General features: G+C 38.6%; 1 protein-coding gene across 3 annotated transcripts in view; it reads left to right on the top strand.

The window, feature by feature from the left end:
• LOC306886288 (dual E2 ubiquitin-conjugating enzyme/E3 ubiquitin-protein ligase BIRC6-like) overlaps positions 1–27,209 on the top strand; it is a 115,166-nt gene that overhangs the window by 8,801 nt on the left and 79,156 nt on the right. For all 3 annotated transcript variants that reach the window (XM_079443269.1, XM_079443268.1, XM_079443267.1), the window contains exons 3-16: positions 12,250–12,387; positions 17,956–18,149; positions 18,828–18,939; positions 21,466–21,548; positions 21,677–21,899; positions 21,987–22,156; positions 22,248–22,306; positions 22,421–23,914; positions 24,940–25,089; positions 25,641–25,866; positions 26,176–26,336; positions 26,447–26,578; positions 26,684–26,815; positions 26,952–27,118. In XM_079443269.1, the coding sequence (XP_079299395.1) occupies positions 12,250–12,387; positions 17,956–18,149; positions 18,828–18,939; positions 21,466–21,548; positions 21,677–21,899; positions 21,987–22,156; positions 22,248–22,306; positions 22,421–23,914; positions 24,940–25,089; positions 25,641–25,866; positions 26,176–26,336; positions 26,447–26,578; positions 26,684–26,815; positions 26,952–27,118 (3,441 nt within the window). The remainder of the gene's footprint in view (positions 1–12,249; positions 12,388–17,955; positions 18,150–18,827; positions 18,940–21,465; positions 21,549–21,676; positions 21,900–21,986; positions 22,157–22,247; positions 22,307–22,420; positions 23,915–24,939; positions 25,090–25,640; positions 25,867–26,175; positions 26,337–26,446; positions 26,579–26,683; positions 26,816–26,951; positions 27,119–27,209) is intronic.

Genomic DNA, 27,209 nt, shown 5'->3' with positions numbered 1-27,209 from the left:
ATATTTTAGGATGGAGCCTATTCTTGTAAGCATTATAGATAGTTTGTGTTTCTGGTGTAGAACCAAACTTTATCTTAATTTAGATGTTAAATCCATATACGAGACACACATCTGAGGAAAAATACATCATTGGTCGGCGCCCTCTAGTGTGCAGGCTTGAATTAGCAGAAGGCGAACATTCGTTTTGCGCTCGGTGTGTAAGCAACGTTCGTCGGCGGTTCGCCTCGCTTTTTCGCATCGCGCTTTAAAAGGCCTTTATAGTCACGGTTTCGGTACGATTCGGTACTGTCAAATAAAAATAAAGAAAATAAGAATAATCTGTCTAACTACAAGCAACAGCACAAATAAAAATACAATAGAGTAAAGATACAAATAAAATAATCAGTGATTTTCAGTTTTGTTTTTAGGTAGGTCTATAGCATTAGTTTTTAGTTACAGAAATTGAATAATCAAATGTAAAACAGCATTGCATATTTGGCTGTATAAATTAAAGATTAATCTTTATTAAAGTTACAAAAGCGATTCAATCAAGAGCAGTGAGTGATTTCTTTGTTGTTGTTGTTTGATTAATATTAAGAAAGTGCTGTCACTTTAAGATAATGCACTGATACTGTACGTTCAGCCGGCTATGTCTGCTATACGATACTCACCAAGATGGGCATTTTGACATAATTTTTGTGTGAATTTGTCTATTCAAACACAATACTTCAGAGAGAGTTTAATATTTGCGTGCGTTCTGATGAGTGCAAACACAAATCTTCTCATGGCGCGCACGAGCTCACATTCTCTGGCTCTTAAATGTTTAAACCATAGACTGTAAAAAAAGATTTTAAACTGGTTTAAACTGGCAAAGCTTACATGAGTTTAGTTTAAACACGGATATCAACGTGTGCTGTTCAGGTCTCACCTATGCGCGCGCTATCAGCACCGGGTGATGACAGAATAAATGACTGCTCATGTTCCAGCATACGGCACTGGATTGCATATGGCATTGAATGAGTGAATGGTTTGTCCACTTTTTTTTTCCATTTTTTTTTTTTTCATCGCTGTTGTTGTAATGTACTGGGAAGCCAGAATGTGCATCCATTAACAGAAACATACATTAGTCGAACCCTGCTTGATTTACGTGTTATTTATAACAAACCATATTATAGATGTGTTGTCAGATTTTTTTTTGACGAACCATGTGTAGAGAACCGTACGGTTTGATTTTCTTTTTTTTTTTTCGTGAACCATTCCACCTCTAGTGTACAGCATATTCTTGACCTGACTACTATCAGTAAATAGCTGATGTGTTGTGGGGTGCAAACCTAAAAAGTGATGTTTCCGGCATTTTAAACTGCATCAGATCATTTTGTTTAGAGTCTGCAATTGTTTAACAGGCAAAAAGAACGTAAAGTCACTGATATTTTTACGGATGCACCGATATTTTGGCCGATACCGATAACCGATAATTCTTTATAAATGAAAGCTGATAACCGATATGTTGGCTGATAAATCGAAATCCAAATTTTTATATAATTTTTGAGCCTGATTACAAAAAAAGTCTCACCATTAAAAGCATTAAACACTTCAACATAAATCAAACATAAAGCAGCCTTACAAATAAATAAAACAATGCTTAAATAATGCAAACAAGTCACTGGACAACATACATGAGAGAAAAAAAAAAAAGTCATGTGCCATGGATAAATTAAACGGAATAGCCTCCACACCGACAATTAAATTATTTTAATTAAACCTTATTGTTGATGAAAATACTAAGATAAAAATAAAAGTGGTGGTTATTATTATTAATATATCAATGTTTTTGAAAAAGAAGTATCTTAAATTAATGCCACTGTTTAAAATAGCAGCATGCAGTTTTAGCTGACTGCGCTGCTGAAAAGCTGAATGAACACCGGTAAACTGTAGCGCTTATTATTTATACAACATAAACATAATATTATAACTTGTATATGCATAAAAAGACGCAAATGCACACGTGATCTTGAACCAAGTTATGCGCTAATAAGATGTGACGCGCTGTTGCAGGAAGAGCCAAGAAACACGACAAATTAAGCCAAAGAATTCACAACGTTTTATTATAATAGTGTTCTTATTATAATATTATATATGGTAGTCCCAATCATTGTTATTAATGATGTGCATTGCTGTTCGAGCTGCTTGCACTGTAACTGAAGAGCTGAATGAACACTGGTTAACTGAAGCGCTTTGTTGGCAGCTTATTTTAACTCAAGGAAATGCATTATATATTAGATTAATCAGCTATTTATACGACTTAAACATAATATTACAACTTATATGTGCAAAAAGACGCAAGTGCACAAGTGAACTCGAACTAAGTTACGTGCTAACCAGAATGTGTAACTTCTGTTGTGGATGCGCTCTTCCCGCAACAACGCGCTTAAACACGACAGATTAAACCAAAGAATTCACAGCGTTTTATAATATGTTCTCATTATAATATTTTATACATGATAGTCCCAATCATATAGTTATTAATGTTGTGCGCTGTTGTTTGAGCTGCATGCGCTGAGCTAAATCACTGATGGACTTGTGGATGCGCTCTTCCCATAACAACGCGCTAAAACATGGGCGCGCAAAGACTCCATTAATTATTTAACTGAAATGTTCTTATTATAACATGACAGACTTGACCTGCACATGTTGCACTTCACTATATTTTCCTTTTTGAAGTGATTTCAATAATATTTCAAGCAATTAAAAACAATCATGGAGAACAGTGCGCATCTGAAGTGCCTCTGCAGGAAATAATGCATTATTTATCGGCTTTAATATATTGGCCAAAATTTCTTATCGGTTCGATAACAGAAAAATTAATATATATCGGCCGATGCCGATATATCGTGCATCCCTAGATATTTTTCAAATAAATTAAATGTATGCATATCTAAAATGTGATAAAAGTATTATTTGCCCGGTCTATCTTACAGCTGATTAATGCTTTCAACTGACACATCACTGCTTGACAGCACATAATGTTTAAGTCATAAGACCTCAGAATTTTTCATGACTATTTTTGAAGAATGTGTGTAAGCACAGGTCATCCATCAGTATGGTGCTGAGGTCAGTATGGTGTAGTATAGCATATAGCAAGTTTCTGTGGCTCATCCAACACTGCACAAAAGGAATTATTGTCATGCGCTTCCTTAGTGTACAGTGTAGGTTACAACTCGGCAAAATGCTAGTTGTTTGAATGTGCTTGTTGATATAGTGATCGCATAACCAGTCTGACAAAGAGTGCTATGCAGACAGACTGGTCCATTGTGTCCTAGGACACTCTGAAAACAAGCCTCTCGGCTCTCACCACTCCCTGGTCACATATGCTTATGTGTGAGAACCAGTGGATTTTGTAGACTGATGAGCATATAACCTGAGATAGTCTGACACTCTGATATCATGTTGTTTGTGTCCGTTTTGGTGAAAATGAGGGTCATATCAGGCATGTTTGGTTTGTCTTTTGACTTGTTGAATTGGATACAGTTATGAATGTTGAGGCTTGGTATTGGCTTGATTTGCATTTTAGAGTCATGCATTTTAGGGTCTGGTTTGTATTGTTCGAACTATCAGGGCTTGCTCATTAGTTCATCTTTGACTGTTGACATATTGAAGTATTCCTTATGAATTGCATCATTTATTTACAGAGGTGTGTGTGACTTCTGTAAAAGATATTTGTTTAGCCTTATGCTAGAAATATCACATGTTCACTCAATCATTAGGAATAGACCACATCAGCTTTGTTGGTTAAGATTAAAGGGTTACTCCACCCCAAAATGAAAATTTTGTCATTAATCACTTACCCCCATGTCATTCCAAACCTGTAAAAGTTTAATTCGTCTTCGGAACACAATTTAAGATATTTTGGATGAAAACGGTAGGCTTTTGACTGTCCCATTGACTGCCAAAAAAACCTTTTTAAACTCATTAAACTTTTTAAGCAAGCCATTATAGTCCATGCTGCTTTAAATGCTAATGAGCTCTGCTCACCCTGCCCCTCTCTTCCGTGGAGTGACGAGTAGTACTGTTTACTTTAGCCGCGAAACTGGCTAACTAGTATATTATTAGGGGGAAGTGGTGTGTGTGGCCAAGTATGGTGACCCATACTCGGAATTTGTGCTCTGCATTTAACCCATCCAAGTGTACACACAGTAGTGAACATACACCCGGAGCAGTGGGCAGCCAATGTTGCGGTGCCCGGGGAGCATTTGGGGTTTGGTGCCTTGCTCAAGGGTCTCTACTCAGTCGTGGTATTGAGGGTGGAGAGAGTGTTGGTTATTCACTCCCCCACCTACAATCCCTGCCGTACCTGAGACTCGAACCCACGACCTTCGGGTTACAAGTCCTACTCTATCCATTAGGCCACTACTGCCCCCTAAGAAAGGCGATTTGCCAAAGATTCATTAAAAAACCCCTTATACTCACTTCTTCTGTATATGAGGCTGGATCACGAATGATTCAGATGTAGGGAGTAAATGACGACCGCTATATTCATTATTACATCCGACAAAACACCTCAATCGGAGGCATCTTGTCTTCCCCTGCACCAGAGTCGACTCAATAGCGGACACTCACTTAGGGCGGGTCTAAGGTAAGACGGTCTTGTCAATCAACTATCGCGGGAGCGGTCTGTACAGAACTATGTCATTCTGACAATAATCTCAGAACAGCCTGATTTGAGAGAGGGGATTTTAAAAAAACCTCTGGGTGGATTTTTATCATTATAGGATGTATGTGTGTACACACACTTCCAACTCACATTTGTTCAAACAACTTGAAAAGTGAATTTTGCATTCGGTGACCCCTTAAAATTTATCTTCAATATTATGTAAAAAATAAATATGTACATATACGTGTGTGTGTGTGTGTAATAAATATTTAAAGATATTTCATGTTAAATATTTTCATTTTTTATTTAATATGCACTACCGTTCAACAGTTTTGGGTCATTTAGATAAATGTTTTGTTCTAAAGTGACAGTAAACGCTTACATTTTAACAAAAATGGATTGTTTTTACATGATTGGGCATCAATTCAGTTTTCAAAACTGAAAATAATGAGAAATGTTTCTTTAGCAGCCACGCATATTTCTTCATAATTTTAGTAATATGATATTACAATGATTCTGAAGGATCATGTGACACTGAAGACTGGAGTAATGGCTGCTGAAAAGTCAAAGGAATTAATTGCACTTAAAAATATACATAAAAATTAGTGGTGTCAAAATTAGCGCGTTAACGCAGGCGATTAATCTTTTCAGATTAACTCGCAACAAATATTTAACGCAGGGGCGGGGCTAGGGTTGGCCACCCCATTCACAACTGCTGCCTCTGTCACTTTTTTCTTGAAAAGGATTGCATTTATTTAGATGCAGAACGTCTTTATGACCACATCAAACGGGAGACGTTTCAGACGCGCGCTCGAACGTCGCCTCTGCGCCAGGCGCGAGTCAAATAAGCGCGGAAAGGATACTGTGCCTGCGCGCGCTATAGCTTGTATCATTTCATATCAAAGAAAAGAAAACTATGCGCATGCAATGTTGTAGTTATGCCGTCAGTTAAGGCATGAAGTTACCAAAACGGCGATTAAAGCTGCCTTAAAACTGTGTGCATGCATGCAATATGTTATATATGCGTCACATTTAAGAACATGTCTCTGAAATGGTTTTAAAAACTGTCCTGAGGCACCCCAGCACTGTCTCCCTCATCAAAACACCCAATTCAACTCGTCCGCTCATTAGTAGAGACTTTAAGACCTGAAATGGGTCAGAAAAGGTAAAGAGATTTGTGAGAAAATAAGATGCATGTCAGATCCGCGTCCCGTTCAGCAGCAGTAGCTTTTAAAGCAATAGCAGGCAAATAACCAGCTGCTGTGATGTCTATTAATCCAAGAACAAAAGAAAAAAAGAGGAAATCAGTAACTTTTATAGCTTTAAGGGGTTCATCTATATTCAATTTAGAATTTAGTGTTTGGGAACTATTCATTTTCTGTATATTTCTGCTGAAGGACACAGGTAGGTAAATATGTCATTTATTATAATGGGTTCGTGTAAAGATTGTTTTAAGTTCACTTAAATTAGAAGTTAAGTCTAATAAATGTTAAAATTGATAGCTCTCAATTATACTGTAATGCTGAATGGCTACAGTCAATGGTTAAATGTTCACGGGAAAAACAATTTTATGGAAACATCAGTAGTATTGATATCAGTGATGCTGGCTTTCAATCATAAAAAAGATGCCATTAAAGAATTATTAAAAAATATACTGTCTTTGTTGTTTGTACGTTGTACATTTGAAGATTGATTGTGAAATTATTGCAATATAAAAGTATTAAAAACTTTAATGTTAGGTGGGATTAATCGCGATCAATTTTAGAAAAATATATTTTAATCGATTGACAGCACTAATTAAAATAGAAGACTGCTATTTGAAAATTTTAATATTTCTCATTGTACTGTTGTATTTACTGGATTTATTTTACTAAACGCAGCCTTGATGTGCATAAGAAACTTTATTCAAAATGTTCTTACAGACTCCCAAACTTTTATTAGTTTCCACTGTCTGCATTTCTTTGAATGCCCTCTTTAAAAAAACCAAACTAGCAATAAAAATATGGCAGTGACATGCGTATCATTTCTTATAATTCCTGAAAAAAGTTTGATCTACATGTGCATTTGTCTGAGATGATATTTTCCGATACACAATAGAGGCCATTGATTGATGTCAAAACAAACTTCTTCCTGGCCCGAAGTTAACTTCCGGTCTGTGTTTGTTTATCGGTCTGGTTAGTGGCGCCGGCTACAAACGCAATTAAAGTTAAAGTGATGAGTAATGAAGTTGGGCTCAGGTTATTGTGCTGTGGGATGTTTCACATGCATTTATTTATTTGTGGCGACTCGCCATGATATCAAAACTGACCGATTTTCCAAAAGGCTTCGTTGAATAAACATGAGCACGTAATGCACGTTTAAAAATCAAAATGAGGCGCGGGTGTTTTTATATCACTGTATTTCTGAGGGAAGATTGTCTTTAGAAAATGTTCGATGTCATTTTCATGTCATCTTGCATGTTATATGCCTGATAAAGCAGCGTTTGTTAGCTCAGCGCTGCTTTGTGTAATGTACAGCCCAACAGCCGTTTCTGGGGAAACCTCTACTTCTCCTGCTATAAAGGTAAATAAAGTATTTATCGCTGCATCTCAGGCTGTCTGATTTACTCAGCAAACATATTTAGCTTGTTATCAAAAAATAATCTACTCTGGCTGTTGTTACTGATTCTATTTGGATGTCTACCGGAAGTTAAGATGGCTGATAGACATCATGATGTTAAAGGCCTAACGTTACGTGCAGCGTTTCAAAGTATACTCCATTTGAAGTTGTACGCAAACGCGGCCGGCCGGCGCACGCACTCTAGAAAGCTTCAACCATATTCAGTGTCTGTCCTTTTTTCTCCCTGTTAAGTCTAGAGGTCGACCGATTGATTGGCCAATTTTTTGAATTTTTTAATTAATCTGCATCGGCACGACTGTGATGCAAGTTAGGCCGATTAATATACAGGCGCGTCTGCAAGCAACAGATTGCCATTCCACTGGCACAAAGGATAACCCTGTGATGTCCCCCTCTGCCTACTAACTTTTTGAAGAGAGAAGAATTCAGAAGACCGCACGCAGCCCGTGTCTCTGAATGCTTCTCACACTCGCTCCGCTCTGCCCCACGCTGCACGTCTCCCGCGTCTCACGGACAAGCCGCACACGCAGCCTGTCTCGTAATGCTCTTTTATACTCGCGGTCTCGCGTCCGGTTCTGCTCCGCAAGTCTCTCACGAGCATCTGGCAATATGGTCTAGGCCTGACGCATGCGCGCAACCTATGTCAACTCGCGCCTGGCTCCGTGTTTAAAACGAATGTAAATTAAGTCTAACTGTTTGCTAATTTCACTTGGATGAAATGAAACATTCAGCACATTTTCTACTTGTTCTTAAAATCCCAAAAATACTTAAAAATGAATAAATCAGCCCGTGTAACATATAATACTTTAATAATTGACTAAAGAAATACAGTTCTTTATTTATAAAAAATAAACAAATCTTTCCTGTGAAATTCAGTAATTCTGTGAAGTACAGGTGTATCTCAATAAATTAGAATGTCGTGGAAAAGTTCATTTATTTCAGTAATTCAACTCAAATTGTGAAACTCGTGTATTAAATAAATTCACTGCACACAGACTGAAGTAGTTTAAGTCTTTGCTTCTTTTAATTGTGATGATTTAGCCTCACATTTAACAAAAACCCACCAATTCTCCATCTCAACAAATTAGAATACTTCATAAGACCAATAATAAAAAAAAAAAAAACATTTTTAGTGAATTGTTGGCCTTCTGGAAAGTATGTTCATTTGTACTCAATACTTGCTGAGCTGGTATGGAAGCCCAGGTTGCTTTGATAGCGGCCTTCAGGTCATCTGCATTGTTGGGTCTGGCGTCTCTCATATTCCTCTTGACAATACTCCATAGATTCTCTATGGGGGTCAGGCAATGAATCTAAAATATATGAAAGTTTCACTTTTTGAAATACCTTACAAGAAAAAAAAAAGAATTTTTTCACAACATTCTAATTTATTCAGATGCACCTGTACATAATAAATAATATTTTGGCATTCAAATACATTGTGAATACGGAAACATTTGATTTTGTCGAATGAGAGACCCAGCGTTGGTTTCAGTTTCGTTTTAGCCTAAATGAATTTGTTTTGGCTTGTCGTTTATAGCTAGCTTCTTATATTTTTAATTCTTGTTCTTTTCTAAATACTGTTAATTGAAAGAATTTGTTGTGGAGTGAGGGGAACTAAAATAGCCTAGCTATGTTTACAGTGTTTATTATAATGTTTGTCAACATTTCGCGTCGACATTAGGCCTATTTCTGAATGAAATAATAAAATGCGACTTATACATGACTTTTCTCTCTCTCTCTAAAAAACACATTTTTTATACTCTCAGCATATTTTAACCATGTAGCAAACCTTTTTAAATATTTTGATAAATTACTGGAAAAAAAAATTAACATCCCTGAGATGAAGGGGAAAAAAAGAAAAAGAAAATCGGCCAAACATATCGGCCCAAACAATCGGCATCATATATTGGCCATCGGCTGGCCTGATTTCTAAATATCGGCATCGGCCAGAGAACAACCCATATCGGTCGACCTCTAGTTAAGTCATGACTGATGATAAATATTTTTTAACTCTTTTAAAGAAAAGCTGAACTGTCTCATACCCTCTCGCTCACAAGCGCTTGTCAGTGTGAGCGTCTGTTGTTGCAGTCTCAGCTATTTTGATGTCCGTCTCTTTAGTTTCGTTTTCACCTGTGAAACAGTGGTCCGGAACAGTGTTGTCACCATGTGGAAAAACTGATTACTGTTGAATAACTTCCATGCGCATGTACAAAGTACACTCGTGTACTACGGAACTCCTTAAAAGGAATAAATACATATTATAAAATATATATTTCAATACTTTCTTTCACAGTTTTATCAATGGGTAATTGTATATAAAATTGTGGGCATCAGGGATTACGCCTGGCATTGAAACTGCTTTTGAATGCATGATAGATTTTTAGTTTCACTTTCACTTTCCAGATTCGCGATCGCATGTACTGTTTATTCTATGGAGCGGCAGTACTTACCACACATTTTACAAGATCAGATGTTTGTCAGTGGTGCTCAGGATCTGCAAACCATTCGTCATCGTCCCGCCAAAAAACAACCAACAGTCACTGATATTTAATGCTGTTGAATGTTTTGTTTGCACTTTATCAGAACTACCTCCTATCTACTGAATAGCAATATGTTAAAACTTGTGTTTAAAGAAAACTTATCAAAAAGGGTCACATAATTTTATGTTATGTTACGTTATGTTAAGTTACATATTCACTTTACATATTCGTCTGCCATCTTGTCTTTTTGGCTTGTTGTTTCTGATTGCACTTTAACCCCAAGGGGGAAATCCATATTAAATCCCAGAAGGGAAAATCAAAACAAAATGAAGTTAAAACTTGTTTTGAACAATTTCTTTGTCATCGGCAGATTGATTTTAAGTAAGGGGGGGAAAACAAGAAAAAAAAAAAAAAAAAAAAATAGTTCTTAGGCCATAGCGCCCAGCCCCCCCATGAGCTGTTCCTCATGGGAGCCAGATCTGTTCTGCTAGGTCACATGAGTTAATTTAGGAGTTCCCTAGTCCTAGTCCCAGTGCCAGAGTCATGTGACTCAACTTGTTCAGGAAGACCATTCATAAACATGTACAGTGAAATGTGAGAACTGAAGCAAGTGTAAACATGAGTCATCACCGCAGAGCTGGAAGTAAATCTGTTTATATAGGACTTTTTAATAGCATAATGTTGGTCGTGATTAGCTTATTGTTTTTATGGTATTGATTCGACGTGGTAAAATGGGATTGAGATTGAACGTCTCTTACGAGATTTGGTCTTTCTAAGCTTTCTAAACTCTGGGACATTTTTATGAGTTGGTACTATTTATGCTATTTTTGCACACAACGATGTCCGATGACGAAGAGGAAGAAGAACATGGAGACGGCGCAAAAAAAAGAGATGGAGCAATATTTAAAATACGCTACAAAAGTACAGTCGGGCCCGCTTGCATGGTGGAAGCAAAATAGTGACCGCTACCCTAAACTGGCATTTGCAGCCAAACACCTCCTTTGCGTTCCGGCCACTTCAACTCCGTCAGAGCGCATTTTTTCAAAAGCTGGCTACATCGTTAATAAGACCCGAAGTTCGCTTTTGCCCGAAAATGTAGACAAGCTCATCTTTCTTGCACACAACTTGAAAAGAGTGTAGCTAAATAGGTAGCTTTTCTAGCTTCAGCTTGCAACCTGATTTTATTTATTTGAAAGTTTGATTTGTAAAATTGTTCGTTTATTGAAATGTGAACTAACGTTAGCTTATTTTATTTAGCCCATTACATTTTGTTTTATTGTATAAGGGATTTTTTTTATTTTTTATTTAAACACTAAATAATGCTACCTTGTCATTTATTTATTACAGTTTGTTGAACTTTGTTAATTTATTTGTTGTTCTTTTATTTAACTAGCATACCTTTTATGGTGTCGGTGTTACTCTGCTGCTAATTTATGATTTAAGAGTGATTTTGTTGGAAAAATGTTAGGCTACCTTATTTTAAAAAAATGTGCTGCTAATATCCGATTTGGAAGTGATTTATTTAAAAGTTTTACTTTGTAAAGAATATTTTGTTTATTTTATTTAGACTATTAAAATGTTTTTATTCTATAAGGGAATTCATTTAATTTTATTTAAACTGTTCGTTAATTAAAATGTGTGATTTTATTGAAAGTATGCTGCTGCCGTGTTCTTTATTTATTACAATTCGTTGAACTTCGTTAATTCATTTTTCGTGCTTTTATTTAAATAGCCTACCCTTTACGGCGCCTTACTGTGCTGCTAATTTGGGAGTTATTTGTTTGTTTGATAAATGTTGGGCTATACCTTATTTAAAGTATTGCTCTAACAGACCTGTTATTGTTTTGTATTATAGTGCAGTGTTCGTTCTTAAATAATATAAACCCTGCCCGGGCCGCATGTAGCGCCCGGCTTTCGGCTTGTGCTGTTCTATCATTTATTAAAGTTTTATTCATTCTGAAAGTGTGGCGACTTTCCTGTATCCATATTACACAAAAATGCGACTTTGCACTCCCTTGCGTCCCCAGCAGTTGGATGAACGGTTCTCGACATAAAAATGCAACAGACAGACACACACAGAGAGATTCCTGCCTTTATTAGAGATAAGAATATATTCAGCCCCCTCCCACCGAAGCTTCGAATATTCGATGTTGATCACTACCGAATACTCGAAGCTCAAAAAATGGTATTCGGACCAGCCCTAAAAATGTCATTACAAATTAATAATATAAAATGGAATAAAGACTGATTCTGATTGTTATTAGATTCATTAAGTTTGAATCGGGGTAACCCAGGTTAGTCTAAAAGTACACTACAGTTCAAAAGTTTGAGATCGGTTAAGAATTTTTAAATGTTTTTAAATCTCATATGATGTCTAGAGCTGCATTTATTTGTTTAAAAATACAATAACAGTAATATTGTATTTCAGTTAACTGTTTAACTTATTGCTTATATTCTGCTTATATCTTTGAGGTTTGAATGGATAGGAAACGTGAAATACATTGTACCTTGTCTTCCCTGTAGGCCCAGCAGATGTTGTATGCGTGTATGGAGAAGGTGGATGTTTCCAACACGGAGGGTTACGATCTCTTTCTCACCCAGCTCAAAGAAGGCCTGGAGAATACCTCACATGAGACGGCGGCCAATCACAAAGTGGCAAAGGTGAGTCTAACAGGAAGGATGATGCATTCATTATAATGTTTTTGTAACTGCAGAGTTGTAAAAAAAGTGCTAAGTGTAGAAATATAAATAGCCTGATGAATAATCAACCTAGCTCACTAAAGGTTGAATTAATATTTTAATCTTTTTGTGAGTCAAGCCTATTTATGGCTAAAATGGTAATGAAGTAATTTATAGGTCATAATGGCCTCTTTATTTCACGTAAATGTACATATCAGGATTGCAACATTGTGGTTCATAATTGTAATAATTATAGCTCACAGCTACACCTTAATACCTCACAATTACATCTTCATAGCAACAATTGAGACTATATTTCTTATAATTGGCTTTACATCTGACAACTGTGTGACTTTATTTCTCATAATCATAACTCAAAATTGCACCTTTCTAATAATTGACTTAATATCAGTTAGGGCTGCACGATTATGACAATCATAATTGTCGATTATTCCCTTGAGATTGTAATTGCGTTTATTAATAACGATTATTTTGAACAGATTTATGCCATTGTTTGAAGCTGCATGCCATATTTTTTATATAAAATATATATTTTAAAAAAGGCTGAAAACACTCTTCCTGAACTTTTATTTATTTTCTATAGCATTGAGCCTCAAATGTCAACTATACATTGGTTTGGTTTCTTCTTTAAACAAAAAAAGGTCAAATTATGCATGATATAATGTTATACTAAAACTAAAAGAAAAAATGGTGTACTAAAGCTGTATATTTCATTTACTCTTAAACAGACGAAATTTCAAATTAGAGTGACATTTTACAGTACAATTTATATTATCAGGGCTCCAGACTAACATTCGAGAGCAGTGGCACCAGCACCTGATTTGGTAGCACTGAACATGTAATTTTACAAGTTTGGTCTCTTAGAAATGCACATTAGAACAGGAGCTTGAGTTCAGAGTAGCAGGAGCTTGAGTTGGGATGCAGATGTACCATTGTGAAAACTGTAACAGCCTCATCTTTTATACACAACCAAAAGTACAGCACCTCATTGCCAGGGTAAAAAATAGCCTAACTATATGGTTTCTATGGTGTTTGCATTGAAAAACAGTAGCCTAAAGACATAGTCAATTACAAATCCACATCAACTGATAGAATAATTAACAAAATAATGTAATTATATTCCATTACTCCTTTAACATATTTAGTATATTAAACTGGTCACTGTAAGAAACGCATTCGCTCTAAGCTCGCGCTGCGCTGTTTTCTTTTGAGGCGAAGTGGATAAAAGGTCAGTGTGACGCACAGTTCAAACGAATACCGCTATTTTGTTCCGCTTTTGACATGTTTGACGATTAACACATCTATCATGCATCTATCATGAGTGACAATGACTATCAGTTAGACAAAATGTCTTTTATCCAGGGTGTTTGAGTTTGTTAAACTCTGTGCTGCAAACACCTCTTAAGCCGAATAATGCAAGTGGGCATTTTTAATTGTTTATTTATTTTTGTAATCACGGCTTTGAACGATTATGTAATCGTGGCATCCATCCGTAATCGCGATTAGAAATTCAATTAATTGTGCAGCCCTAATATCTTTTTTTTTTTTATTGTCTAATAATTTGATTTTATTGCTCACAAATGTGACTATAGCTCACAATTAAAACTATATCTTGAATGCACCTTTATATCTCAGGTAGATTTTTTATAGTTACAACTGCAATTATATTTCTCTGAAGTGATTTTTATATCTTTGGGGCATTATATTTTGCAATTTTATACATTTGGGACATCATATTTTACAGTTAAGTCTTTTATATTTCAGAATTGTTTTTCTAAAAGATATATAACACATGCAACTTCATATCTTACAATTGTTGCTTAATTTCTTGCATTTGTGACTTTTTCTTAATTGATTTACTCTGAAGCAGAAACAGGCTTCCATAGAAAACATATTTTGTCCTATCAATAATTTGTTTAAATGTATGATAAAAATGTATGGCTTGATTGTGGAATGCGTTCTTAAAGTTTTCTTTAATCACGGGACTGGTTCTCTATCTCTCACAAACACATGCTGGTAGTATTGCCCATCCATTCATTATTGTGCAGTGCTGGGATTTGGCTTCATGTTTCAGAGCTGCAGAGCCTCTGGCAAGCTACTTTTCCTTACTTGAATTTGTGGTTCCCATAATGTCGGATTAAAACCTCGCGGCACAGTGTGTGTCATGACATGTTCGCTGATGTAATGCAGCCTGACTGTGTGTGTGTGTGTGTGTGTGTGTGTGTGTTTGTTAATAAGCAAGAATAGTTGAGTCATGTAGCATTACAGCGTATAGATTATTCATGAGACACATCCTCACAGTGACTTATCTGTGCAGACACACACAGGCTGTATTGAACAACGGTGCTGCAGTGCTCTGAGGTGTATCAGTAGCCCTGCAGTAACAGGAGGATGATCAAAGACTCCCACTAATGCACCTGTGCCAGTGAAGTCTGTCAGAGCTGAGGTCCATCTTTATACGTACTGTCACGACTGCTACTGTAAGAATGCAAAGTGAAGAGCAGAGGGAAACACATGATTTAGTGTGACTGTGACTTGTGACATTTTCACTGGCCCTGAAACACAAAAAAATTAAATAGTTGCTGTTATCATTGTTTTTGATCTCTATTGTAATAAATAAGCTTATATGACAGCAATATTTTAGATACCAAATACATTTTAAAATTATCTTTCAATTTCAATACCACAGCAAAAATCACTAGCCAGAAATAAACATAAATATAAAATGTAAATATTATTAAAAGTGGATAGCATAAGTAATAGCACAAATAAACATAGGCCTATAGCACAAATATAGAAATGAAATAATTCTTTAGGTTTTTATGTTTGTAGATGTTCGGGTAAAGAAATTGAAAAATCACATATTAAATAACATTTGCTTATTCTTCACTCTTTGTTGCACCTTGATTTTTCATAGCCATTTGATATTAGAGGCAGCCACTGCATTTTAATCATGAATTGATCTTAAAAAACAAAACAAAAAAAACGTGCAAGGTTTGATTTATATTAGACTGTATAATTTCAAAATCTGAAGCAAAAACAGAATGACCTGGCTTTAGCTTTGTGAAATTATGCCACATAAAACATCTGCATGCATGACACAGAAACAGCAGTTGGGCTGAATGAGACCCAATTTCACTCTCTGCCAGCAGGTGGCGCTTATAGAACAACTCCTTGGTTACCACAGTAAACAAATGTTTTATTTCATAAATTATTTTTTCACTGAAAAAATGAGATACATACTCTCAGATAAATGAGGCTTACGATTAATCAGAAGCAAATAGAAACACAAAACCAGTCCTAAATGAAAGAAAACAAGTTGACAAAAAGAATGAATCCAATATTTAGTGATAATATAGCATAATGACAGATTTATAAGCAGTTGTTTGGAGTCCAGTCATTTTTGACCGGGAACACAACGAGTGTAAAACCCACAAAAAAATTACTTGTACCCTATGTGCACAAAGTTAGTAAGTTTGAGTCCAATGCGATAACGTTAACTAGTATTTTCAGGAAAAAGAAAAAACATTTCGGGTCAATTTGACCCGAACACAACCAGAGGGTTAAATGCATTATACGGCGACAAAATGAAAAGAAAACGCCATCTCTAAAAACAGCCAGTTCCCTTCAGAAACATTTATATAAAATTCAATATTTGGGCGCATCGTGAACCGTGATCTTGATCTGACTGCTACAATATTTGTTTCCTCTTTGCGTTCGTGTTCAGCGTCTCTGGCCTCTGTTAAGGCCGTTTACAGACTAATTATAATGATAACGTAACATTTCCACTCAAATAGCATTTAGGAAAATGATTGCAGTGCAATTTGTGTGCAAGCACGGGACAGAGATGATCTGAAATAAAACACTATGTCTGGTCGATCAGTGCATCTGTACTCCAGTGTATAAATTAGACTAATCATTGTTAAAGCTACAAAGTGACTTGCCTAGAGGGGTATTTTGACATACTTTTGTATGTATTTGCCCGTTCCAAGCCGCTCGCGCGTCAGAGCGGCCTGTTCACACAGAACCGAAGACAGCGAGCGAGTACTACTGAATGGAGTTGTTTTTCATGCAGAAATCTTTTTAATCGCTTGAATTTCTAATTAACAAGGCTTTAATTAACACATGCAAATGATGCTGCAGTGGCCCGATCGGGCAAGTGACAAATCCGTCTACTGTCCCGAACGTACTGCCCCGGGACATCGGGCAGTCCTTATTGTCGAGCCCTGTTCAAGAGTACTTTCAGTGTTGGTATAATTATTGGCAAAATTGCTTTACATGCATTTAAGTATTTAAAAAAATAAAATAAAAATTGTGCCAGTAATAAAAAAAACTATACCAATAAACAATGCACAACAAATATAAATATAATTGCAAAATGAAAAATTAACAATAAAACACAATATAAAGAAATAAAATATATGAAGTGTTTATATAATAAAATTAAGTTATGAACAACCAATATGCAACAATGTAAAAAATTACAAAAAAAACAAAGCATAACTAGTAAATATATAAAAATAAATAAATCAAGTAAAATACAATAAAATAAAGATAATACAAAGTTATGTTCAGTTGTTAAAAATAATCTCATTGCTGCAGTCTATATCAGATGCAAGCATGTGTACAGAGAGCAGAAATGTCTTTATTATTTTGTGTATAGTATGTACAGATTGCATCTGTGTAGTGAGAGAATAAGAGCATCGGTTATCACACTGGGAGTCTGCGGCTACTGTATTTAAATGGTGTGTTTATAAGGACCCCCCATAAATGCTGATCTAGGAACTGTTTATCCCATCTACGCATGAGTCATATTCATCTGGATAGGAGGAAGGAAACTGATCCTAGATCAGCACTTTCTTTCTGAGTCTTTAAAAAATGGGCCTCTGCAGTTAATAATGACGACATGTTTCTCCCCTGCGTCCTCCAAGCCATCAGCATATTACTGCAGTCTTCTTCATGCAGTTTCGCAGTGGACCACGGCATCAGCCTCGTGGTAAAAATAAAAAAAATAAAAATGAAAGTAAGTGCATCGTGTTCCCTTGTGTAGTCATCCAAGCACCCTTTTTTCCGTAATTTGGAATAGATCCAGATCGCACTGCTGTAACAATGAGCGTCAGCTACGGTGATGGATTTCTCACTCAGCTTTCCATTGACCCCTGTCAGGCCACTGCACTGGGTTCTGGAACTTTCCTGGCTCTTGGAAAGAGCACAGATTGTGTATCAGGTTATTTCATGTTTGAAAAAAACCTAGTTTTTTTTCTAAGTTTAAATGAGAGTGAAAGTTGAAATAAGCCAGGATTGTTGTGAACAAGCTTGTTCAGACTTGTTCAGACATTTCAGTTTAGAAATATTTAAACACTGGCCTGAAATTAGGCAGCTGAGCTTGGAAAATCCTCAAGTCTTTGCAGCTGTTACAAGCTCCTAAAAACCGTAGACGTAGGCCTATTATTTACACCATCTTGCATGCCTTTCTGCTGTAAATGCTGTTGAAATGTAATGTCATCCTCCATCTTTCTCACATTCCAGTGGGCGACTGTGACCTTCCATCTCCCTCATCACGTGCTGAAGGTGGTAACGAATGCCATCATCAACGAGTTGAAAAAGTTGAATCAGAATGTCGCAGCCCTGTCGGTAGCCTCTTCGGTCATGGACAGACTCTCCTACCTCTTACCGAGCGGCAGGCCAGAGCTGGGTGTCGGACCCGGGCGCTCTGTAGACAGGTAACTGCACAGGATAGGGTCACTTCAGTGTTTGTCAAATTATTTGTGATAGCATAAAAGCATTCCGAATTATAAATGTTACTGCAAATAGTGCAGCTTGATAATTGATCCTTCGCAAAGTCCCACCCCTGTTGCTATGTTCGACAACCCAAGGCGCAGTGAATAATTCATCACAGAGCAAAGAGGACACTGTAACGTGCATTACTTTTGGTATGAAACAAAGTTGAGCTTTTGAGCTTTCAAATTGTCTTTTTTTTTTTTTTTTTTTTTAAGAAATTCAAACAATAAATACCATTTTGTGGCTCTTTAATGTGTCAGTTCAAGCGGCACTTGAACTGATCTCTTACTACTAGTTACAGCACAAAATAAACATGAATGAACATTAGAAAGTATGTTGTCTCAACCACAGAAAGATGTTAATGCACCATTTTCAAGTTCAACTCTACTGATGCTAATCTACAAAACATCAAGGGAATTTTGATTTCTCAGTTCATGACCCCTTTAAGTAACCACTCTATAACACACTGGAAACCATCCAGAACACCTTATAGGGTGACAGCATGGGCAAGCACCGCTCACATTTTTTTACAGAAATAAGTGTATTTAATTATAGTGGATTATAGATTTAGAATATATGATTTCTTTTTTGACTTAAGAGTGTATGTGTAATATTTACAGGTCTTTGATGTACAGTGAAGCTAACAGGAGAGAGACGTTCACATCCTGGCCTCATACTGGCTACAGGTGGGCTCAGCCTGATCCCATGGCCCAGGCGGGCTTTTATCACCAGGTTTGTTTCATCACCTTGGCAATGTTTCTTTTCAAATTGACTGTTACCTTTAAATTTTGCCCTGCTCAGGTCCTCTTCGGTTTGCTTTCCGTGTGGTATGTGTTATTTTTGTTTTCTTTTTTTCACTGTTTGAATGATTCCTCTTGATGGCCACTGACTGATTGTGAAAATCGGTTTCTATCACTATTGAAAATGAAATCATTTTGAGCACAGACCTAAAACTGGGTCAACAAGAATGAAAGAACTGTGTTTCCTGATTGTTCAGGCTATGTAAACAACAGAGATAAAAATGAGGTGTCTATAATGAGATCAAAGATCATTTTATGAATGTTTCGCTTTCGGTTTTATTGTAATATCAGGGAATTCCCGATGTTGCGCTGGTACATGATTTATTGTCTCTACTCGAGTCACCATGCATGCCAAGGAGGGTTGAGCTGCGCTGGTAACCAAAGAGACCACACTACTCCTCTCACCCATGTTCACTGTTGTCATGCCAACTGAACGAAGTGAAGGGAGAACAGTGCCTCTGTGTTGTGGATGAAAGGGTGACACAGCAAAGGGACATTCTGTTAGTTTAAGAAATAGAGCGAAATGGGAATACGTGATTAATTCTGAACTGAAGTTTCTTTAAGGGTTAGCCCTGACCATCTAGGTGGAATTTCATCTTTTTAAACTGTTATACCAGATTTGTTGGTAAATAAGTTGTAAAGTCTTTCATGTCAAGTCTTGTGCTAGGGCACAAGACTTGACATGCTTAGGGCCCTATGAAATCTGTTTTATGTTTTCCCAAATTCTGTTTTAATGTTTCCGGATTCCGTTTTTTCTGTTTTTAATAGTCAAATTAATTTGTGTTTAATTAAATAAGTCTTACAATATTAAACAGCAATTTATTAAACATTTTATAAGAGTTTTATTTTTTCCTCAAATAACTTTTCTGGTAAATATTTCTTTAAAAATAATGTTTTGATTACATTAAGTAATAGTTCTGTCACTGTTTCTTTAAGTTAAACCAAACTTTTATTTTGGCAGGTTGCTGTGAAGACCATTAAGTTTCTCTGTTTGTATGATATTACAATAGTTTTTCTCAAAAGAAATGGTAAAATGCTCATAAAGTAACTCAGAGCAGTTCTAAAGGTTATCTTCATGTTTCATGTACTCCTATATTGCGGTGGCAGAGACAGAAAACACAACGAATGTCACGCACACTTAGGGTTGGGCATCGAGAACCGGTTCCAACTTGGAACCGTTAAAAAAATAACGATGCCATTGGAATTGTTTCTAAAATTTGTTTTCGATTCCGATCATCGGTTCCAAACGTGCAAGTTTTGGTTTCCATTGTGGCCACCGTATTTCCGGAAGTGCTTGCCGCGCGCTTGTTCAGTTGCAGCTATGGAGCACGGTAAGCGGCGTTCAAAAGTGTGGCTTTATTTCACACTAAAAAAGCCTGGGTCGGCACAGTGCAACACATGTGACAAAATATCTTGCACGGGAGGATGCACTACGAATATGACGAAACACCTACGCCTGCATGATGTACAAATTAAGGAGTGTAGCGTGTTTGACGTGCTGCGCAGGTCCACTGTCTCGTCCTCCTTGGGCAACCCTGCGCTAACCAACGTTAGTAACGTTACCTCGTCACAACAATCAGGTAAGTGACAACAATAAAGCGCTTGACCAAATTTGGTGAACAACAACGTTACTGAAATATTTTTTTTTTTCCCTCGTAGATGAATGTAGCGTTATGCAAATTGCCCACGCTAGTAGCAGTCCTAATATTACTGCTGCTAATGCTAAACCGGTGGAGACTCGTTGTGAAACTCCATTCACATTGGCAGCAAAGCAGGGGAAAATGCCAGCGGAGAAAGTGGAAGAGTGCCACAGAAAAGTTACCGCATATGTGGTAATTTTCTCCTACATGGGTTGCAGCTCCTAAAACTAAAACTCATATTGAATCAAAATAAAATTATCCTCTGTGAAATCAAATGAGCCTGTGACATGTTTTGACTCCAGCCCACAAAGAATCGGAATTGAGAATCGAAAAGAACCGAAATCGAAAGGAAGAATCGGAATCGGAATCAGAATCGTTCAAATCAAAACGATGCCCAACCCTACGCACACTTCAGTATGTGTGTAGTTCATTCAAACAGAGACAAGCAGAACGTGCTCATATTTAAATAGTATTTTTGCCACTTAAGATTCACAGCCACTAGTTTATATCGCATTTTGTGTACTGACCTACTTTTGAATGGACAGCGCTCTCTTCCACCTTCAATACCACTTGAGCAAGAACCCCCAACTGCTTCCCGGGCGCCGCAGCATAAATGGTTGCCCACTGCTCCGGGTGTGTGTTCACGATATGTGTGTGTTCACTGCTGTGTGTGAGCACTTAGGATGGGTTAAATGCAGAGCACAAATTCAGAGTATGTGTTACCATACTTGGCCACGTCACTTTCACTTTTTTGTGTCAGGTCTTTGAATGTCTCTTTGCACTATAGATGATGCTAACAACTGTCTTCTTCCTTCTAGCCTGCATCCACAGGTGATGACCGGGCCATGTGCTTCACCTGCAGCGTGTGTTTAGTGTGTTGGGAACCTACAGATGAGCCCTGGTGAGAAGCACTCCACTAAAACACAACTGCAATGTCTCACGCACTCAAACATGGAACATAACAAAGGCCAAGAGCTGAGGAAACGCCTCCATTTGGCCATCCTAATAATGCATTTTCAACCTTTTTAGGTCCGAGCATGAGCGCCATTCACCCAACTGTCCGTTTGTGAAAGGGGAGCACACCCAAAACGTTCCGCTATCTGTCACTTTGGCAACCTGCCCAGCTCAGTTTCCCAGTCCAGATGGTTCGGATAAAATTGTGTGCTATGGGTTCGGAAGCTGCCCTCATTTCCTTGCTACGGCAACCAAAAGGGGGAAGATTTGCATCTGGGATGTTTCAAAGCTTATGAAGGTTTATTTTCCATCTCTATGTTCATTTCTAAAGTGGATGAGAATGGCGCAGAACACCTAAACCTCCATGTTTTTCTCACCTCTGCAGGTGCATTTAAAGTTTGAGGTGAACCCATATGACCCAGCCATCCTGAGGCAGCTGATCCTGTCCGGCAGTGAGCAGCAGAGTCTCACAGGCACAGAATCACGAAGGCCCACACTTTCCTGGCTAGAAGAGGCCACCTGCTGCTCTGACTTACCCAAGCTAGAGGGAGACAGGTTGTAAACCCACATATACACACCTTTGGCAAGTTTTTTAAAGATGTTATACTCTGTGTTTATTGAACATGTCCTGTCTTTTTGTACCTAGTGATGACCAGATAGAGGACTCGGACAGCGAAGAGCATTCCAGATCAGAGTCGGTCACAGGTAAAAGCACTCGGACATTGGTTTTCATGTATTAACAATGTTAATTCAGCATATCTTCACTCAGTGTTGTCACCAAACACCCTATAATTGTTCTCCTGCTTTCTATTTGTGTAGGCCCACTGGGTCAGAAAGAGACAATGGAGGTGAGTTTGGGAGTCACAGCTCTCAGTGTCCTACAACAGCCTGAGAAGTTGCAGTGGGAGGTGGTGGCCAGTGTGTTGGAAGACACAGTTAAAGACCTGGAGGAGCTGGGGGCCAATCCTCTGCACTCACTGGGCCCCCCAAAAGCCGACAAGGCTAAGGAGAGGCCGGCCGAGCACCACAACATTCCTTTCCCCTGCCTGCTGGCCGGAGGACTGCTAAGCTACCGGTCAGCAGCTAGTTCTCCACTAGGTCCCCCTCTGTCTCGGCGCTCCATGGATAGCCCAGTAAGGACTGCTGCCCCTGAGGGACTTGCACCGGACCAGGGTCCCATGGAGATCGAGTCCTGTAATCCCCCCACAGACCTGGGCTCCCCGAACCTACCACCAGCCGCCCCTGTGCATAGGACTATGCCTGTACTACTCCTCTACAGCATCAAAGAAGCAGATGAGAAGTCTTCAGGGAAGGTGTTCACCCAGATGAACAACCTGATGAGCAAAGGGCTTCACGAGGAGGGCTTCACTGTCCCGCAGATTATCGAGATGGAATTTGACTCTCACGAGCAGCTGTTGCTGCAGGACCCTCCCATCACGTACATCCAGCAGTTTGCTGATGCGGCTGCTGGGCTTGGACCTTTAGATGGGGAAAAGTGGAGCTCTCTGGCTCCGCGGCCGGGTTCTCTGGTGCAGTGCTTGCGGTTGCCAAAAGCATTGGAGGAAGAGAATTTGTACGTTGATTCCATCACGCCCTGCAGTGATGGATTACACTTGTTAGTTGGTCTTCAGCCGTGCTCCGTAGAGTCCCTTAGCGCTATCAATCAAGTGGAGGTGTTAAACACCCTCAACCGTCTGCACTCGGCTCTCTGTGGCCATCGCAAAGGACAGACACTGGCCAATGGCCATGACGCCCACTCGGGCACCTCTACTCCACAGACCCCACTCATCCTGCCCCCTCATGACCAGCAACAGCCCCATACTTCCAGACCTCTAGGGGGCAGTGGTGGTGGCGGATATCTTGCGCTCTACAAGTTGAATTACTCCACTCGTATCGTGACCCTGGAGGAGGAACCGGTGAAGGTCCAGCAGATTCGTGATCCACGGGATGCCGTCACATCTCTCCTCCTCCTGCCGCCAGATGTGCTGGATGGCAGAGAGGATGATGGAGAGGAAACTTCAGAGGAGTCTACACCTTCAGGGCTCAAAAATGGCACAGGGACGGTTGCGTCCGCAGTGATCGTGGGCCCAAGCATGGGAACTGCCTTTGGGAAGGAAAAGAGAGGAGAGGTGGCTGGACTTGGACACCTGGTGGTGACTACACAGGCAGGTTACATCATGATTCTAGACTTGTCCACCCTTGAGGTGATGGCCAAGGTGGAGCCACCCAAGAAAGAGGGAACAGAAGAGGTGGACCCCTTCGTCTCTGTTACCTACTGCTCAGGCACCGACCGGCTGTGTGCCTGCACAAAAGGTAAGCAACCCAGATGCTTTATAACGGGCTTCTTCATGTCTTGTTCACTAACAAGGGCATATGACGTGTGGACTGTTTCTTTCAGTCTAGCTTGCTTCCCACACATACCTCATTGCCATGGTAACCAATAAGGTTCTCATTAACTGTAGTGAGATCAGCCGACTCTCAGACAGGGCTGTAACTCTCAAACCGTGTTGCTTACATTCATGAGCATTTACCTTGGTGAGTCAAGTGTTAGTGAATCGTTTGTCCACTGTACTGGTTTTATAATATGTATTGCTCTTTTGATTGGCTGAGTTAAACAATTCAGTACAGTTTATGAATCTGTTTCTGTGGTCTATTAATGCCAGCTTTGCTATTGTGTGTTTTTGGGTAACTGGGTAATAAATCATAAGTGTAATTTATTCCTATGATGATTACCCCAGTCTTCAGTGTCACATGATCATTCAGAAATCATTCTAATATGCTGATTTGTTGTTCAAGAAGAATTTCTCATCACATCTGTGCATGTATTAGAATAAGGGAGAATAGGCGACTTCCATCCTTGCCTTTCACTTTCAGTTTTCTTGCTGTGCGTCACTGTATTAATGAGTGGTTTGATTAAGACTTGAATTACTGTTACTATAAGACATACTTGCAGTTTGCCTCTAACCCTATGTATGATGTGCGTACCTTCCTTAAAATGCATAAAATGCAAATTATGTGGTTTGTTGAAGAGGTGTGCCAGTACTTTTTATTTTTATTTTATTTTTTATAAAGGTATCTGACTATTTAGTGTTCACCTATAACTAAAGGAGGTAACTAAATATCTAGAATATTCATAATATCATAGATAATTAACTTGGCTTGTGACCAGAATATCGAAACACCATTTCCTCCAGAAAATGTAGAAAGCATAGTACTTTAGATGGATATTTTTACTTGCAGTAAACATGCTACATGCAGTTATGTTATTCATGGTATACCTCTAAAGCTTGAGCACTTGATCACATAATAAGTTGGGTTTTTTTTTTCCCTATATGAAGGTGGAGAGCTTCATTTCCTTCAAATTGGAGGTGTGTGTGATGATATCGATGACGCCGACATTTTTGTCGACGGCCCCCTGTCTAATAGGGCAGAGCAACTTCTGGATGGAGCAAAACCCACATCAAATCCTTCGAGCCCAGGTATCACAGGTGAGTGACACATGGAATCAAATTAAACTTTTGTCTGTCCAACATAGTGCAGGAGGTTCAGATAAGTCAAAGTCAAAATTTATTTCTATAGCACATTTAAAAGCAACAGAGTTGCGCCAAAGTGCTGTACAACAAAACACAGTATATAAAAGCTTAAAAAGAAACATGCATCATATGAAAAATAAACACATTAAAATTAGAATAGAATCAGAGCAAATTGACATCAAAACCTTAAACTGGACTAGCCTTAAACTAGACTTAAACCTGGCTAGTGAAGGAGCAAGTCACACATTTACAGATAGTTTATTTAATTTGCCCCTTCAGCTACCTCACATCAGAAATCAATCTTAAGAAATTAATTGTTCCTATTGTATTGAAACTTGTCTGTTTAAAACTGCTGATGCACAGTGTGCTTTTCCTCTGCGTTGTTCTTTGTTCATTGTGTCATGTGATGTTGTATTTCTCTCTCTGTGTAAATGACACTAGCAGTAAAATGATGTTTTGCCTCATACCTGTGGAAATGTTCAATATAAAAAACTGTCTTTTGGCAGGAATTGACCTCCTGGTGGACCAGCCATTGACCGTAGAGACACTTTCTTCTCTGGTGGAACTAACACGTTTTGAAACGCTGACGCCACGCTTCTCCGCAACAGTGCCCCCTTGCTGGGCGGAGGTGCAGCAGGAACAGCAACAAAGGCGGCATCCGCAACACCTTCACCAGCAGCACCACGGCGATGCCGCACAACACACACGCACCTGGAAGCTACAGAGCGACAGGTGTGCATTCACAAACCTACACTCTCCCTCATACACCATACACCTGCCCTCAAAGTACTTTTATGACCTTAAAACACATGATTATGTATGTATGAAAGCGTGTTTAGTTAAAATCAGACACGCACATATATGTCTACAACAGTTTTTTCTGGTCCTCCAATCTGTTTGGCTCAATGTCTTTCTAGCCATGTGTTATTCTACCAATATCCCACATATACATGCATAAAATATAAATATTTTATTAAAAAAAAAAATTTGTTGACATTCCCCCCTTTTTTGCATGTAATGTGTAATATATCTCTCTCTTAGCTCCAGCTGGGACGAGCACGTGTTCGAGCTGGTCTTACCCAAAGCCTGCATGGTTGGACATGTGGACTTCAAGTTTGTGCTAAACAGCAGTATTACTAACATCCCACAGATCCAGGTCACACTGTTGAAGAACAAAGCACCAGGCCTGGGCAAAGTGAATGGTGAGTCACTCTTGACCAGAAAAAGATATTGTATATTCCGGGGGCTGGTTTGATACTTTATTTTTTATTTACTAAATTAATCTTTTGTTGTGTAAAACTTTGTGCTGCAGAGACGGCAGTGGACAGGCAGATTGTTTTCCCATTGTCTCATGTCTTGCACTCAAATGGAGAGAAGAACGGACAACCACATCTGCTTGATTTCTCAGAGGACATCCAGTTCATGGACATCGAGGAGTCACCAGGTAAAGAGTCCATATGATTAAGCCATTTTGATCATCTTAAAATGTTTGCCTGTTATGCTAACGTCTTGTCAGCATTCTTTAATAATTAATTTCTATCTTTCTCAGGCTCCAGGCTGTGTCCGTTCCTGCAGGAGCACAAAGATGATATCTTGTGTGGGCCAGTGTGGTTGTCCAGCGGACTGGATCTGTCTGGACACGCAGGGATGCTGAGCCTTACAAGTCCCAAACTCCTTAAAGGTTCGCCCTAACAGTCATCACATGCCATTTATAGCAACCACTTCCACCCATCCAGCAGTGTCAGTGTCAAAGCTGCATGCAATATTTAACTGGCGTGAATATGCATCACAAATTTTCCTTTCGTTCCTCTTTCTAGGCATGGCAGGGGGAAAGTATCGTTCGTTCTTGGTGCACATTAAGGCAGTGAATGATACGGGTCTGGATGAGAGCTTGAGGCCGGTGGTGCGGATGCCCTCAGCCAAACCTCAGAGTAGTAAATCTCACTCGCTCTCATCCCTGCTGCAGAGGGCTCAGGCCACCAAGGTACAGTACAAACACTGATTTGAACGGTAATTGACTTTTGTGCCATTTTAAACTGAAGTGTGTAATCCTTTGTGTTCATTCAAGCCGTTTC

This window comes from Barbus barbus (assembly GCF_936440315.1).
Source record: "Barbus barbus genome assembly, chromosome: 20".
Lineage (NCBI taxonomy): Eukaryota > Metazoa > Chordata > Actinopteri > Cypriniformes > Cyprinidae > Barbus > Barbus barbus.
Note: the sequence above shows the minus strand (reverse complement) of the source record. Positions and strands in the feature narration are given on the sequence as shown.